At 42.4% G+C, this 15,933-nt stretch overlaps 1 protein-coding gene across 4 annotated transcripts in view; it reads right to left on the bottom strand.

The window, feature by feature from the left end:
- Positions 1 to 639: 639 nt before the first annotated feature.
- Positions 640 to 15,933, bottom strand: part of LOC115658031 (phospholipid scramblase family member 5-like) — a 37,175-nt gene continuing 21,881 nt past the window's right edge. Inside the window, exons 7-9 of one of the 4 annotated variants that reach the window (XM_030576490.1) lie at positions 13,506 to 13,667; positions 12,241 to 12,323; positions 640 to 955 (exon numbers count right to left, since the gene is read on the bottom strand). In XM_030576490.1, the coding sequence (XP_030432350.1) occupies positions 12,285 to 12,323; positions 13,506 to 13,667 (201 nt within the window). In that variant the 3' untranslated portion in view covers positions 640 to 955; positions 12,241 to 12,284. Of the gene's footprint in view, positions 956 to 9,483; positions 9,590 to 12,240; positions 12,324 to 13,401; positions 13,668 to 15,933 lie in introns of those variants that run through there. The other 3 variants (XM_030576489.1, XM_030576491.1, XM_030576488.1) reach the window with 3 other exon arrangements.

Here is a 15,933-nt window from a genome sequence, read left to right as displayed (position 1 = left end):
CCAACAGTAATTCCAGTGCTGGTCAAATTGTTTTGCACTAACAGTTTTGTTTTTTTTAAAAAAAGAACTTTTTCACAATTCTTGACCTTTGAATTTTTTTCAGTTTCTCTGTGAAATTGAAGCAAACAATTTAGCTTAGCTGTTGTTTTCAACTTTTCAGTTTTTCTCTCTTTCTGTTTCCCTTAAGCTTTTTTCTTTCAGAATTCTGCTTTTCTTTACTGGTATTTTGTCTAAAATCATATTTTTTTATTTTGAAAATATAAGGAATTTTTTTGAAAAAATTTCAAGAAACTTTTCTGGGGAAAAAATACATAGGGGTCTGTTTTGAACCTCATAAAATGTAGACGATGTACCAATTTTGAAATTTTTCACAAAACTTTTTTTTTTAACGGGATCTAACTATTTCCACGTGTATTCGTGAATAGTCATCTTTGTTTTAGAGCAATACCAGATTTTATGGGTGCCTCTAAAACATGATCTTTGTGCTCTCGAAAGACAAGTGTACTAGTGCAGGGTTCTGTGTATTCATTGGTATGATAATTATTAACTTTTATACTTGTGTAATATAATAATCTATTATGGAAAGCTGATTACAACATCTGACCCTTGTGGGTTAGTTTTTATTTTTCTATACAGCTATGTCTGTTTCACCTCTTGAGTGCCGCTCGTTTTATATGTAGAGCATGAACAGCATTGCACAACACTTGAAAGACATGGGCATTCTATTCCAGAGAGCTATATTGCTGACATTATTTTAGATACTTGTCTATCCAACTAACACAAATGGCCTAATTTAAAGTTAAAGGAAAGACTTCTGTTGACTTCAATGGGCTTTGAATCAGGCTGTAAGGCTTCAATCTTGCATTATATTGCTGGACCACTTTGTGTGGGTCAGCTTGCAGGATCAGAGCCTGGTGGCACTCAGATGTCATGGTGATGGATGCAATAGAAGACCCTGAAAAGAACAAACACATAGTCAAGGAAATGCATGGCTGCATGATACTGTACAGTACTGTGTATAGCAGGATCATTTGAAGGTCTTTGGGACAAATCTAAGTCTTTGCTACATATTATTTCAGAGTAGCACTAACTCACAGAACCGAGATGATAAGATGGCCTATGTATTCTGCACTGCTGCTTAAAATAATCATTAAAAGCCAACCATTAAGAGTCCAAGTACACAACAAAACACAAGTAGTACCTTTTGAGTTGCCATTGAACCCAGAAACCTAGTATTTGAGACAGGGGAACCCCAAAAGCTCTGATTAATTTTGATAGAGAGTCACACTAAAAAAGGTTTTGATTAAATAATTATTTAAATTTAACACCTATGACTCATATGTGGTGTATTTTGCACATGAGTTAAATTTGTGGGTGAAAGCTGTGACTAATAGGCCTGTAATACAAAAAAAACCTCACAAGTTTTATCCCTTTCATGCAAGGAATTACTTGATTTCACCTTCCTATACTTCCCATTCCTCCCCCGTGCCCTGACCTCCACATCTTTTTCATGCAATGGAGTTCAAAAACATTTTTTTTACTGTTGAATGGTCTGCAATACTAAGTGCATCACAAAAATAATCAAATATAGATTCATAGACTCTAGGAGTGGAAGGGACCTCGAGACGTCATCCAGTCCAATCCCCTGCCCTCATGGCAGGACCAAATACTGTCTAGACCATCCCTGATAGACCTGTTCTTAAATAGCCCCAGAGATGGAGATTCCACAACCTCCCTAGGCAGTTTATTCCAGTGTTTAACCACCCTGACAGTTAGGAACTTTTTCCTAATGTCCAACCTAAACCTCCCTTGCTGCAGTTTAAGCCCATTGCTTCTTGTTCTATCCTTAGAGGCAAAGGTGAACAAGTTTTCTCCCACCTCCTTATGACACCCTTTTAGATACCTGAAAACTGCTATCATGTCCCCTCTCAGTCTTCTCTTTTCCAAACTAAACAAACCCAATTCTTTCAGTCTTCCTTCATAGATCATGTTCTCTATGCAATAATTAAATACATAGTGTCAAGTATGTCAGTGCTGTTCACATGCCTTTAGTTTACCTTCATTTTCCATTAAAACTACTTCTTTTAAAAAAATGTAATGGTCCCATAAAGCAAATAAAAACTAATGGAGCAGTATAGCTTAAATGTACTGCCAGTGTTTACATGACATTGTGGCATCCATAAGTAAATTTGTACTGTATATAGGTTCATAATATTCTTCATTCCACTGAGCACATATTTGTGCATGAGCCCTGCAAACTTTAGTTACTAGAAACTGTTGTGCCTCACAGCCACATTTATAGTCAGCTCTCTTAGGATATGTCTACACTATGGGATTATTCTGATTTTTCATAAACCAGTTTTGTAAAACAGATTGTATAAAGTCGAGTGCAGGGGACTGGACTCAATGACCTCTCGAGGTCCCTTCCAGTCCTAGAGTCTATGAGTCTATGAGTGCATGCGGCCACACTAAGCACATTAATTCGGTGGTGTGCGTCCATGTACCGAGGCTAGCGTTGATTTCTGGAGCGTTGCACTGTGGGTAGCTATCCCATAGTTCCCGCAGTCTGCCCCACCCATTGGAATTGTGGGTTGAGATCCCAATGCATGATGGTGCAAAAACAGTGTCGTGGGTGATTCTGGGTATATGTCGTCATTCAATCCTTCCTCTGTGAAAGCAACGGCAGACAATCATTTCGCACCCTTTTTCCCCTGGATTGCCCTGGCAGACGCCATAGCATGGTAACCATGGAGCCTGTTTTGCCTTTTGTCACTGTCACCGTATGTGTACTGGATGCTGCTGACAGAGGCGGTACTGCAGTGCTACACAGCAGCATTAATTTGCCTTTGCAAGGTAGCAGAGACGGTTACCATCCCTATTGCACCGTCTGCCACTGTAAATTGGCAATGAGATAATGGTTATCAATCATCTTATACTGTTTGCAATTGGAAATTGACGATGATGGTTATCAATCATTTTGTACCATCTGCTGCTGTCATGGGTGCTCCTGGCTGGCCTTGCTGAGGTCGGCTGGGGGCGCATGGACAAAAATGGGAATGACTCCGTGGGTCATTCCCTTCTTTATGTTTTGTCTAAAAATAGAGTCAGTCCTGCCCAGAATATTGAGCAAGTCTACTAGAGAGCCAGAGATCATGGCCTCTCCAGGTCAGAGCCCTAGACATCCCGCAGAAATGATGAGCTGCATGCCATTCTAGGGGGTGCCCCTGCAACAACCCCACCAGTTGCTTTCCTCCTCCCCCTACCCTCCTGGGCTACCATTGCAATGTCCCCCCATTTGTGTGATGAAGTAATAAAGAATGCAGGAATAAGAAACTTTTAGCGAGATAAAATGAGGGGGAGGCAGCCTTCAGGTGCTATGATAGTCCAGGCAGGACATTAAAGGGTGGGGGAGAGAGGAGCGCAGCCTCTTGCTGCTTTGATAGTCCAGGGAGTACAGAATCTTTTCTTTAGATACGAAGGGGGAGGGAGGGCTAATGGAGCTCAGGCTCCAGCTGCTATGATGAGGACGGTTACCCAGCATTTTGTACTGTCTGCCAGGAATGACAGGGAGTCATTCTCATTTTTACCCAGGTGCCCCCCGGCCGACCTCACCGAGGCCAGCCAGGAGCACTCACGGGATGATGATGGTTTTCCACCATTTTGTACCATCTGCCATCAGGGAAGGAAGGGGAGGGGATGCTGCTGTTCAGCGCCGCAGCATCGCGTCCACCAGCAGCATGCAGTAGACATACAGTGACGTTGAAAAATGGCAAGAAACGATTTTTTTCCCTTTTCTTTCATGGGGGGGAGGAGGGGTAAATTGACGAGATATACCCTGAACCACCCCGGACAATGTGTTTGACCCTACAGGCATTGGGAGCTCAGCCAAGAATGCAAATGCTTTTCGGAGACTGCGGGGACTGTGGGATAGCTCGAGTCCTCAGTCCCCCCCTCCCTCCCTCCATGAGCGTCCATTTGATTCTTTGGCTTTCCGTTATGCTTGTCACACAGCACTGTGTTGAGTCCGTGCTGTGGCCTCTGTCTATCATAGCCTGGAGATGTTTTCAAATGCTTTGTCATTTCGTCTTCTGTAACGGAGCTCTGATAGAACAGATTTGTCTCCTCATACAGCGATCAGATCCAGTATCTCTTGTATGGTCCATGCTGGAGCTCTTTTTGGATTTGCGACTGCATGACCACCCATGCTGATCAGAGCTCCACACTGGGCAAACAGGAAATGAAATTCAAAAGTTTGTGGGACTTTTCCTGTCTACCTGGCCAGTGCATCTGAGTGCAGATTGCTTTCCAGAGCGGTCACAATGGTGCACTGTGGGATACCGCCCGGAGGCCAATACCATTGATTTGCGGCCACACTAACCCTAATCCGACATGACAATACTGATTTCAGCGCTACTCCTCTCCTCGGGGAGAAGTACAGAAATCGGTTTTAAAAGCCCCTTATATCGATATAAAGGGCCTCGTTGTGTGGATGGGTGCAGGGTTAAATCGGTTTAACGCTGCTAAATTTGGTTTAAACACATAGTGTAGACCAGGCCTTAGTGCTGAGCAGATTTTACTTTCCTTTGAGCAGTCCAGGCAATATCCTGCATGGTACGGATAGAGCCCCTGAAGTGGAGTTTTGAAATATGCTCTCCCTGTATCTGTAACAATGCATTCATGGGCAACCAAGTGCAACTTCAAACTGGACCCTCACCACTACTTTTAAGCACCCCTATTTCCATGCCCTGTCTCTTTTCTTATCAGCACAGTCACCCTGTGGCTCTGCAGTCAATCTCCATCATTAATCTCCACTCTTCCCCTTTCCTTTGAGCCCAAAGAAACACAAAACCCCTCTCCTCTCCTCTCCTCAATAAACACCTCTTCCAATGATCACAATGTAACTCTTCTTGATCACGAGTAAAACGGTCCATGTTGCAATTAAAATATAAGGCTTCACTTTGACTTCAACAGGAGTTAGTCATATCCAGTGGGAGAGAATTGGGCCTCAGGACTTTACTAGGAAAGAAATTATGCTTATGCTGTTTCCTTAAATTATATAATCTAAAGTCAGGTCACATATATACTTTTTGGTTATTTTTATCATGAAATTCGAAATCATTTCTAGATCACAACTACTAATCTCAAAGGCCTTGTCTATACTAACCTTATTTCCAAAAAGCTCCCTACAATTCCTAACACTGGTGGAGCTCTGCTAGGCATAGCAATGACAGGATTGACAGCCAGGGCCGGCTGGGTTTTCGCTGCCCCAAGCGGTGGGGGGAAAAAAAAAACATCGATTGCGATCAGCGGCAGCTCCACCGCACTGCTTTCTTCTTCAGCGGCACTTCGCTGGCAAGTCCTTCCCTCCGAGAGGGACTGAGGGACCCGCCTCCGAATTGCTGCCGAAAAGCCCGACCTGCCACCCCTTCCCCTTGGCCACCCCAAGCACCTGCTTGCTGCACTGGTGCCTCGTGCCAGCCCTGTTGCCAGCATAGATAAGCTCTGACTGGCCCGTGGTGTATTAATCAAGTTCTGAGACCTGATTTGAGCAGGCTTAGATGACACCATAGATAAAATATCAGCAGCTTCTGCACTAGTGGAAATCTTTCAGAAAAAATAATTTAGTGTAGAAAGAGGGAAAAGTTTCAAAGAACCGATTAACTTTGGAGAAGTATCCAGTAACCTCAATGTTTATGCACAGATACACTGGCAATGTAAAACAAATGGCCTTTCATGTAGCATCTTGGCACATTTGGTTCTGGATCAGTGGTTTTCAATCTTTGTTCATTTGTGGACCCTTACAAAATTTTAAATGGAGGTGTGGACCCCTTTGTAAATCTTAGACATAGTCTGTGGACCCCACCAGGGTCCATGAACTACAGGTTGAAAACCACTGTTCTAGATGAAACCCAGGGGGAAAGAAACTTTTCCAGATGTTTCAAAAGGTTCAGTTTGAGTTCTGTCTATAAATGCATGAAGGCTTTATGTCATATGTGCTGGGACGTCAGATATTTTTTCCCATGCTGACTTCTTCATTCTTGTGTACAGCTGACATTTAGAAAGACAGTTATCAAGGCTGCTCGGTACTAAATTTGACCTGATGTTTTTCTTATATCTGTTTGCAAAGTCAGTGTAATTCTTCATATCTGAGGCCTGGTCTACACTACGCTGTTAAACTGATTTTAACAGCATTAAATCGATTTAACGCTGCACTTGTCCACACTACACTGCTCTTTATATCGATTTAAAGGGCTCTTTAAATCGATTTCTGTACTTCTACAAAATGAGAGGAGTAACGCTAAAATTGATATTACTATATCGGATTAGGGTTAGTGTGGATGCAAATCGATGTTATTGGCCTCATTATTTTACAGTAGCTACCCACAGTGCACTGCTCCAGAAATCGACGCTAGCCTCAGACCATGGACGCACACCACCGAATTAATGTGCCTAGTGTGGACGCGCACAATCAACTTTATAATATCTGTTTTATAAAATCGGTTTAAGCTAATTCGAATTTATCTTGTAGTGTAGACGTAGCCTGAGATAGGCATCAAATGACAGTAACAAAATAATAATCATTGTAATCATTCACTTTGGTTTTTTTTCTTTCTTTATATAGAGCTGTGCCATAGAATGACTAGACAGCAAGTGTGAAAAAACAGGACAAGGTGAGGGGGGTAATAGGTGCCTATATAAGAAAAAGCCCCAAAAATCGGGACTGTCCCTATACAATCAGGACATCTGGTCACCCTACTGTGCCAGTGGCTCATGAGCAAATCCTATGATGAAAGAAAGAAATTCAGGAATCAATACTGCAGATGGACTTTCCATTATATTTGCTAATTTAAAAATACAGTGAAACACAGTTTCCAAGTATCATTTGTCAGTACAAGCAAGGAGCAGCAGTCACCTGCAGAATCCATTTGGGAATGTGAGAATAATTGAATGCAACTACAAGTTACATAGCCAGTGTATCTTGTGCAAAACTAAACAGGAACTAAAATAACTCTAGAGTAATTTTAATTTTAAACAAATAAAGATATGGAAGCCAGATACTACTATCAGGAAGAACCTTCCATAATTCTGTCTTGAAAACATAAGCATTCAGTGCATTTACCATTGTTTAAGTCCTGGAAACTAATACATACTGTAAATGAGAGACAAAAAGTTCAGATACATTGATGGATGCACTCTGTTATACATAAAGTGTGTGTGTGAGGGAGAGAAAGAGAGAGAGGGAGAGTATTTATAACTGTTTAACAGTTTAACCAGCTATTATTAGGGCCCTACCAAATTCAGAGTCCATTTTGGTCAATTTCACAGTCATAGGATTTTAAAAATAATAAATTTCATGGTTTCAGATATTTAAATCTGAAACTTCATGGTGTTGGAACCACAGGTCCTGACCCAAAGAGGGGTCATGGGGAAAATCTGCAAGGCTATCATGGGAGGGGGCATGGTATTTTCCCCTTACTTCTGTGCTGCAGCAGGCGGCAGTGCTGCCTTCAGCACTGGGGCAGCCGTAGAGCAGTGGCTGCTGGCCGGGCACCCAGCTATAAAGGCAGTGCCGCTGCCAGCAACAGTGCTGAAGTGAGGGTGGCACAGTATGGTATTGCCATGCTCACATGTGCACTGCTACTCGTGGGTACACACAAGTGAGGGTGGCAATACCATACCATGCCTCCCTCACTTCTCTGCTGCTGCTGGTAGCAGTGCTACTTTCAGAGCAGGGCTCTCAGCCAGCAGCCAAATAGCTTTCTGCAGCTGGGGAAGGTTCCTGGAGGTCAGGGCTGGCTCCAGGCACCAGCGCAGCAAGCTGGTGCATGGGGCAGCCCTTGGAAGGGGGCAGCACATCTGGGTCTTCAGAGGCAATTTGAAGATGAGTCCCTCAGTCCCTCTGGGAGGGAAGGAGCAGCTTCTGAATTGCTGTTGAAGAATGAAGCGGCACGGTAGAGCAGCCACTGAAGTGCCACCGATTGTGGCTTTTTTTTTTCCTCTTCGCCGCTTGGGGTGGCAAAAAAGCTGGAGCCAGCCCTGCTGGAGGTGGGTCTGAATCAGCCCCAGGAGTGGCCCCTGCAGAGGAAGAGGAAGTCCCATTGCTTCCCAACCTGGCCGGGACTAGCAGCTGGCACCCGGCATATGGTAGGAGCCCCCAGCCCTGCCCCTCCACTACACTAGCCAGATTTCATGAGATCCGGTTTTCCAGGGGAGATCAGATTTCATGGGTCCATGATGTGTTTTCATAGCTGTGAATTTATTAGGCCCTAGCTATGATAGCATAATCTACTGTTTGAACTGTTTAAAAAAACAGTTATATTCTCACAGTATGCCACCCTGTGGTATGCTAAGGTTATTTCTCATTACCCATTTTTCCATGACACTCCCCCTGCCCTCAGATTGAGCCTGATCTTCAAACCTTTAATCACGTGAGGAATCTCACATAAGCAGTGTTCATGAAGGCAACAGGACCACTCAATGAGCCAGGACAGTCCACTTGATTAAGATTTTGCAGGATCAGTTGATGAGTTCCTGTTGGTGTAGCTCCCCTTCTCAATCACTTGGTTGCTCAGGGTTCAATTCTGCATGTTGCTGAGCTCTCTGGCCTCGATACACATACGTACACCCCAAACTTTAAGCATGTGAATAACCTCAATTCTGGCATGCTTAAAATTAATCAGATGTTTACGAGCTAAACCTTAGGGCCAGAGTGCTAAGCAGAACTGTGCAATTATGAACAGATTTCTGCAGGAGTGGGAGATGTGGGAGCCAGCACATGAAGCTGGCACTTTTTCTCTTCCCTGCCAGTCAGACCCTCAGGCTAGATCTGAACTGGATACCCTCCACTTATGGAATCAGTACGGATAGTCAGGGGCCATCCTAGGTACTTCCAGGCTTGATCAGAAAAGCTCACCGTATGGCAGCGGTGGCCAACCTGAGCCTGAGAAGGAGCCATAATTTACCAATGAACATTGCCAAAGAGCCACAGTAATACACCAGCAGCCCACCATCAGCTCCCCCACCCCACTCCCAGTGCCTCCCACCTACCAGCAGCCCTGCTGATCAGCATCTCTCACGCCCTCCCTGCACTCCCAATCAGCTGTTTCGTGGTGTGCACGAAACAGCTGATCTGTGGGGGGGACGAATGAAGGCATGGCAGGCTCTGGGGAGGGGGCGGGAAGGGGTGGAGTAGGGGCAGGGCTTGTGGCAGAGCCAGGGGTTAAATAGTGAGCACCGCCTGGCACATTGGAAAGTTGGCGCCTGTAGCTCCAGCCCCGGAGTCGGTGCCTATACAAGGAGCTGCGTATTAACTTCTGAAGAGCCGTGTGTGGCTCCAGAGCCATAGGTTGGCCACCCCTGCCCTATGGTATGCCAAATTTTCCCCAATGGATGTGAGATCAAAGAGCTACAAGTTTCAGTTAGAACTTCCCCAGTTACTGAGAGTTCAGCGGCAACTTGCAAACAGTAAAACAATTCCAACATCTTGTGTCAAAGGTTTAATATCAAACAGCAAACAAAGTAAAACCGTTCTCTTCAAAAGGCTAGAAATCAATTGCAGGTTGAAGCTGTCCCTGGTGAAGATCATGCTCTGTGGAAAATATATATTGAATAATGAAGTGTTGCTGCCACCTACCGAACATACGTAGCACAGTTTTACTATTTGTACAGTGGTTGGTAGTGAAACTAGTCACCTTACTAGTTAGTCTAAGATGTGTTAGCTATTTGCCAGCATTCACTGTCCATTTCATGCAAACAAATCTCAGCCAATGGATGTTTTGTAAACTATTCACTCAGACTGAGAATTCTGTTATTTTTTGTGTGTGATTTGTCACCTATATTACATGGCATTGTTCCTGTTGCCTGAATGGATCACTGAAATATTTAAGCAAGAGTATTATGTATAACAATTGACAAATAGCAAATAATGTTCAATGAATGTTCTTTTTTTTTTTTGCACAAACACTCTTGCTTGCATATAAATATATCCATATCTAAATATAAATATGGGTATGTCAGCAAGGCTGGATATTCCCCAAACAATTATAAAAGCAAAAGCCTGAGAATGTGAATGTTCATGAACAGTAAGTAGTAATGTATATCAACATGTTACAAATGAACAACCATTCAAAATCTGAAAAAGTGATATTGAACACTCTTAGCAGGATGTGACTACCTCCAGCCTTAAGATATATTTCTACATTGCAATTTACGCCTGTATCTGAAGTGCAGCTAGAAAGCTTCTATTGCACAGTAATATCACAGAAAATATCTGAGTCTGCCTGATGCTTTTGTTTATTTCGTTGGTGTTTGGCTTTAGACAAATGCAGGCTTGAATTAAAAAGTTAACTGTATTAGGGTATGATGTGGATAAAAGCAAAGGATCTTTTCCACAACAAGGTGGGAGAGTTGTCAGAGAGAGAGAGAAACTCATAGGTTTCAGAGTGGTAGCCATGCTAGTCTGTATCAGCAAAAACAACAAGGAGTCCTTGTGGCACCTTAGAGACCAACACATTTATTTGGGCATAAGCTTTCGTGGACACAAAAGCTTATGCCCAAATAAATGTGTAAGGCCATGTCTACACTTACAGTTTTGCAGCGCTGGTAGTTACAGCTGTGTTCGTACAGCTGTGTAGGGCCAGCGCTGCAGTGTGGCCACACTGACAGCTACCAGCGCTGCAGTGTGGCCACATTTGCAGCACTTGCAGCGCTGTTGGGAGTGGTGCATTGTGGGCAGCTATCCCAGCATTCAAGTGGCTGCAACGTGCTTTTCAAAAGAGGGGAGTGGGGTGGAATGTGACAGGGAGCGTGGAGGAGACAGACAGAATGGATTTTTGGAGTTGACACTGTTCTCAGCTCCCTGCCTTGCAAGTTCTAAGGACTGGAAGACACACAGTGCCTACCTTCAATCATTTTAAAAGTTCTAACTCCCTTCCCCCACTCCTCTCTCATTCACTAAATGCAAATTATGTACTTCTAAATACCCGTCAGACCAGATAAGCAACTGCTCAACACGGACTTCCTCCTCCCCCTCTGCCATGTGAGAGTGCTGTTTCTCTCTTCAAGCAAACAGCTGTGAACATTCCAAAGTAATTCCCCTGCCTGCCTCCGCTCGCTCAGCAAACAGGAGCTGTGTTTGTTTTTTAAATAAGCAGTTTGGCTGAACTCCGAGCTCTCCCTTTCTTCCGGTTTGTTGTGAACAGGAATTCTGGGATACCTCCTTATACCCCGGAGGTCAATAAAAGCGCTGGTGGGCGTCCACACTTGCTGACCAGCGCTGGAATCCCTACACCTGAGGCTCGACCGGGTGTACAGCTAGCGCTGCAACCAGGGAGTTGTAGCGCTGGCCGTGCTTTGCAAGTGTGGCCACATCCTAAGTTGCAGCGCTGTAACCCCCTCACCAGCGCTGCAACTCTCTAGTGTAGCCATGGCCTTAGTCTCTAAGGTGCCATAAGGACTCCTCATTGTTTTTCCTCTCTGTAATGTGGCCAAGAAACTCAAATATGCTTGCCTGACTTCAGTGAAAACTCTGGATGCTCCAATCTTTTGAAAATAGGTCACTTGTTTATGTGACTAATTAGGGACTTCGAAACAACTTGGACTTCCATTTTTGAAAAATCTTTGTCATAAAATCACGTGATTTATAAACCTTAGCTGTGTTAAATCTCTCTTAAACCCAAACAGGAAGTTCCATCACCTCCACTGTCCCCACACAAACACATATACATCTTAAACTTCCCCATTGGGAAATGCCAGTACATTATTACTGTTATATTCAGCTTGTTACTGTTAATTAATAGTAGATCTGAAAGCTACTTCTGAAATAATGGAAAGTCCCACCTTATTCAGTTAATAACTAGCACCATCACTTGCAAAACTTCAAAAGATTCTCTAAACATAGACTTTTCATCAGTGATGCTGCAAGTAAGTTCTAATCTTTCATGCTTCACATGCAAAAACATCAAAAGAGAAAAAAGAGAATAGCAGTTTCCAAAGCAACATCACTCTGTCTCAAAACTGTATGTTTAGCAATACATGCAATTCAAATGGGGAAATTATTATTTACATAAGAGATGTTTTAATAAATAGTATCATTAACTTTTTTCCTAAAAAAAAAAAATTGTGCAGCAAAATATGTCCAAAGCTCAAGGGATTTGTAGAAGAAAATGAAAAAGAATCAGAAAGTGTCTTATGTAGAAGCCTTGAAAGGAAGAAGATCAATTTATATTCTCTCTTACTTACTGAAACACATTCTGCATATTTTATTGTTTCTGTCATCTTGCTTGTTATAATCCATCCAATGAGTTCTCAAAGAACATTAAATCCTACAAATAAATAAACTGTGAATGTTAAGGAAGATACAAAAAGGCAACAATTAATATCAAAAGCCAGATTTGAAGGCTCTTATTAAATAAAATAAGTATATTAGGCAATGACTGTCTGCCACTGAGCAATGAGTTATGTAGGAGGAAATCTGAAAATCTTAAGTGTCATGAGAATTATATTTCTAAGCTTGTTGCAGCCAAGAACTAGAATAAAATATCAGAATCACTGTTGTGTTTTTTTTCAGAAGTGTAGTTAAAATAGCTTTGCCTGTCTTCCTGTCTCCTCTGATCAGAGGATCCAAACAGTTTTTTGAAATCATTCTGTGGCCATCATTGATGTACCAATGTGTAGCATACTAGATAAAATGCATAGGGAGAAATAAATCAAGCAAGAACAGACAAAGATGCTGATTTGCCATGATTGTTGTGCACCTCAAATCTATGCACAGCCCTCTTTGCCCCTGTTCTTGAAATGTTTTAAGATTCAATGTTGGACAATAGAATCTGTGAAGGAAGAAGAATACGGGCTAGGGAAAATATTATGACCCACTGGGCAGAAATATAGATAATGCTGAATAAAATGAGTAGCTGTGGATAAAGCAAAGGATTCACCTTTTCACAGCCCTATTCTGCTCCTCAAGATACACATAAAACTCTCCTGTGAAATCAATGGGAGTTATTTATATCCTGCAAGGGGCAAATCAGGCCCAGGACCTTGAAACACTAATAAAGAATCAGTGTAATTGCTCTTCTCTCTTAGTTCACAGACAGGGTAACAAGTTCAAATTCAACAGTTTTTCTTATTGCCTCAGATTACCCAGGGTTCTATTAGGTTCTGTGAGAATCTTTTGTGATACAGGACAACACATGAAAATATCATTCAAACTGACAGGATGTTGGATGTGGTGTAACTTTTTGATAAAATGATGCAAATTTTAAAGAATTCCATATCAGTAAATGATAAAAGAAAAACCCATTAAAGTTACAGGTTTCCCAGCTATAATCTTTTAGGTATTGACAATTTTAGGTTGGGTCCCAATCGCGCAACAGGTTCTGAACATACCCAAGGGTCCAGTCATGTGGATCCTGTTGTAGGACTGGGGTCTTACCATAGATTGTGGGTGCTTTGGCTTCACTTTACCTAGCTTGTGATGGCTTTTCCCTCTGGTTTTGTGTACTTACTATGAGGAAACAAGCTCCAATCATTATAGCCTTGATTTTCACGTCAAGATCTACAGGAACCTGGATCCCAAAGTTAGCAGCATTGGTAAAAACATCGTTTACAAACCCAGACCAATATTTGGAAATCTTGCCAATTGTTGACATTTCATTAAGAGTTTTTACCTACACAAGAGAAAAGAGGGATTAAAAATAGCCACACTAACGTATAGCCCCCTCCAATCTCTCCCTCCAAACAATAATTTATTGGATTTGTTATAATCAGTGCTCTGTAACAGACAAGAAAGTATTCCATTCTTAGTGGGCCAAATCTCAGTTGGTGTAAATCAGAATAGTTCATTGATTCCATTGGTGCTTTTCCACCACAAGCTGAGGATTTGGCCTAGAAGGTGAAATGAAATCCACTCCCATGTAGGTAGCCAGAACCATTAATGTCCATGCTTACTAGACTTTATTATTATAATCAAAAGACAAAAATGTTTACTATTTTGAATAGTTTTACAACCTCTGCATTTTACTTTTCTGGGAAATTTTGGGAAGCCTCTTCTCCTTGTCGCAGGGGGAAGGGTTATTCAAAGTATGAGAATATGGGACACACCATCCTATTATTTTTATTGTTACTCCACCTCTCCCATCTTCACCTTGACTTGCTTGTCTCATGCAGTTATGTCTTGTCTTTCAGACTTTAAGCTCTTTGGGGAAGGAACTGTCATCTTCTATGTTGGTACAGTGCCTAACACAAGGGGTCCTAGCCTTTAGAGGCCTCATGATGCGATCACAATATAAAAAAACAGATGAAGAATAAAGCCACCTTTCCTTGACACTTCCTGCCTATGAAATTTCAAGTTGTCACAGAGAGAGGATCCATGTTCTGTCTGAGGTGTTTTAAATGTAATTCCAGAAAAAAATCAGTTTCTGACATGTGAAAAGCAGGCTATGTGGCCAACAGCATCACCATGTATTACATTTGCCCCATTGTCTGAGATTATGATCCCAGAGGACAGAGCGAGGAGCTGGTCAACCATTCCCATCATCTCACCTCCCTCCATTTGTACACTGAATTGTGCAGTTTCTAATTGTGGAAACTGCACATGCAAAGCATTTCACCCTAACGTTTCCCCTGCAGAATGGATACCCTTCTCTACACCTAAGTTACTCTCCCAAAAGCTGTCCCAATGGCTATTCACAATCAGGCTGATTCTATTCCCATTGGTAATCGGGGCAAAATATCCATTAACTTCAATGGGACTGGTTCCATTGTTCCAGTGAATTGACAACTGGCATAGGTCCTCATGTGATTAAACCTGGGACCAAAGCAAAAGAGCACATCTGAACATCCACAAATGTTGGATGTGAATTCAAATTTTGTGGCTTAGGCTCATCTTTCATTTTGTTTGGAGGTAAATTACTTTCTCAGACTTTTCCCATGGTCAGCATTTTTGTCAGTTTGGCATTAAACAATAGCTTTGCAGGGCATGTGCTGAAATTCAGTTTATGGCAGGCATGCTGGAAACACATCTGCAGCATCACACCACAACGAAGACCTGCAGCATTGACAACATCAAAAAAGCAGACAAAATTCAATTTGAAAATATATGTGCAATTGCACAAACAGAGCAGCTGCTGCCACAGCAGCAGATACAGTGGCAGCAGTTAGACACCTTCTTTTCATACCCCTATCCTCAAGCAGGATGTCATAAGATCATTTAATGTAGCCTATTCTCTGTACACAAAGAGTCAGAGGACTCTTGCTTCAGCCATGCTGCTGCTGAGAAGTATTGTGTCACTTGTGATGATGAAACAATGGAAAGAAAAGGGACAGCGGCAGCAGCTACAATAGATTCCGCAATAATAGCTTAGATGCATAAGACACTGACGCAGTTGCCTCTGACCAATGGAGTTACTTGCTCTGACATAGAATACTGAGACCTGGAATACTGAGAAATGAGATGGATTCCCTTCTATCTCTTAGCTTCCCCTAGCCACTGACTTCGGATTGCCACTAATCAGTACCCTCATGTTTGTCATCACTTATATGCTCTGGGGCATCATGCTTATCTTTATCCATGTGAAATGACACACCAGAAAAATACTTTTTTAGAGATTTGGGATCAGCAGCAACACTGAAGCTGACTGGAAATCAGGGAAAAGAAATTGTGAAGATATACACAATTCTCCCCTTTCACAAGGAAATTTCACGTTGACAAAAAAATTATTGATTAGCTGTAAATAGTAGTAGCATCATGTCTCTGGACCAATGCCCCCCTAACTTCTGGCTCAGAGAAAAGTGTCCCTGATTGTTTGGTCATCACAGTTATTGGTAAGTTAAACCTACATTTGTGGGCAGAATCTCACTGAAGTCTTTTGGTGTGGCTGTTTAGGAGGTAGCCAGTGTAGAAGGTTGCTATGATCCCTTAATCTTGCTAAAACA

Source organism: Gopherus evgoodei, chromosome 9, assembly GCF_007399415.2.
Source record: "Gopherus evgoodei ecotype Sinaloan lineage chromosome 9, rGopEvg1_v1.p, whole genome shotgun sequence".
NCBI lineage: Eukaryota > Metazoa > Chordata > Testudines > Testudinidae > Gopherus > Gopherus evgoodei.
The sequence above is the reverse complement of the archived record's forward strand: the minus strand, read 5'-3'. Positions and strand labels throughout refer to the sequence as shown.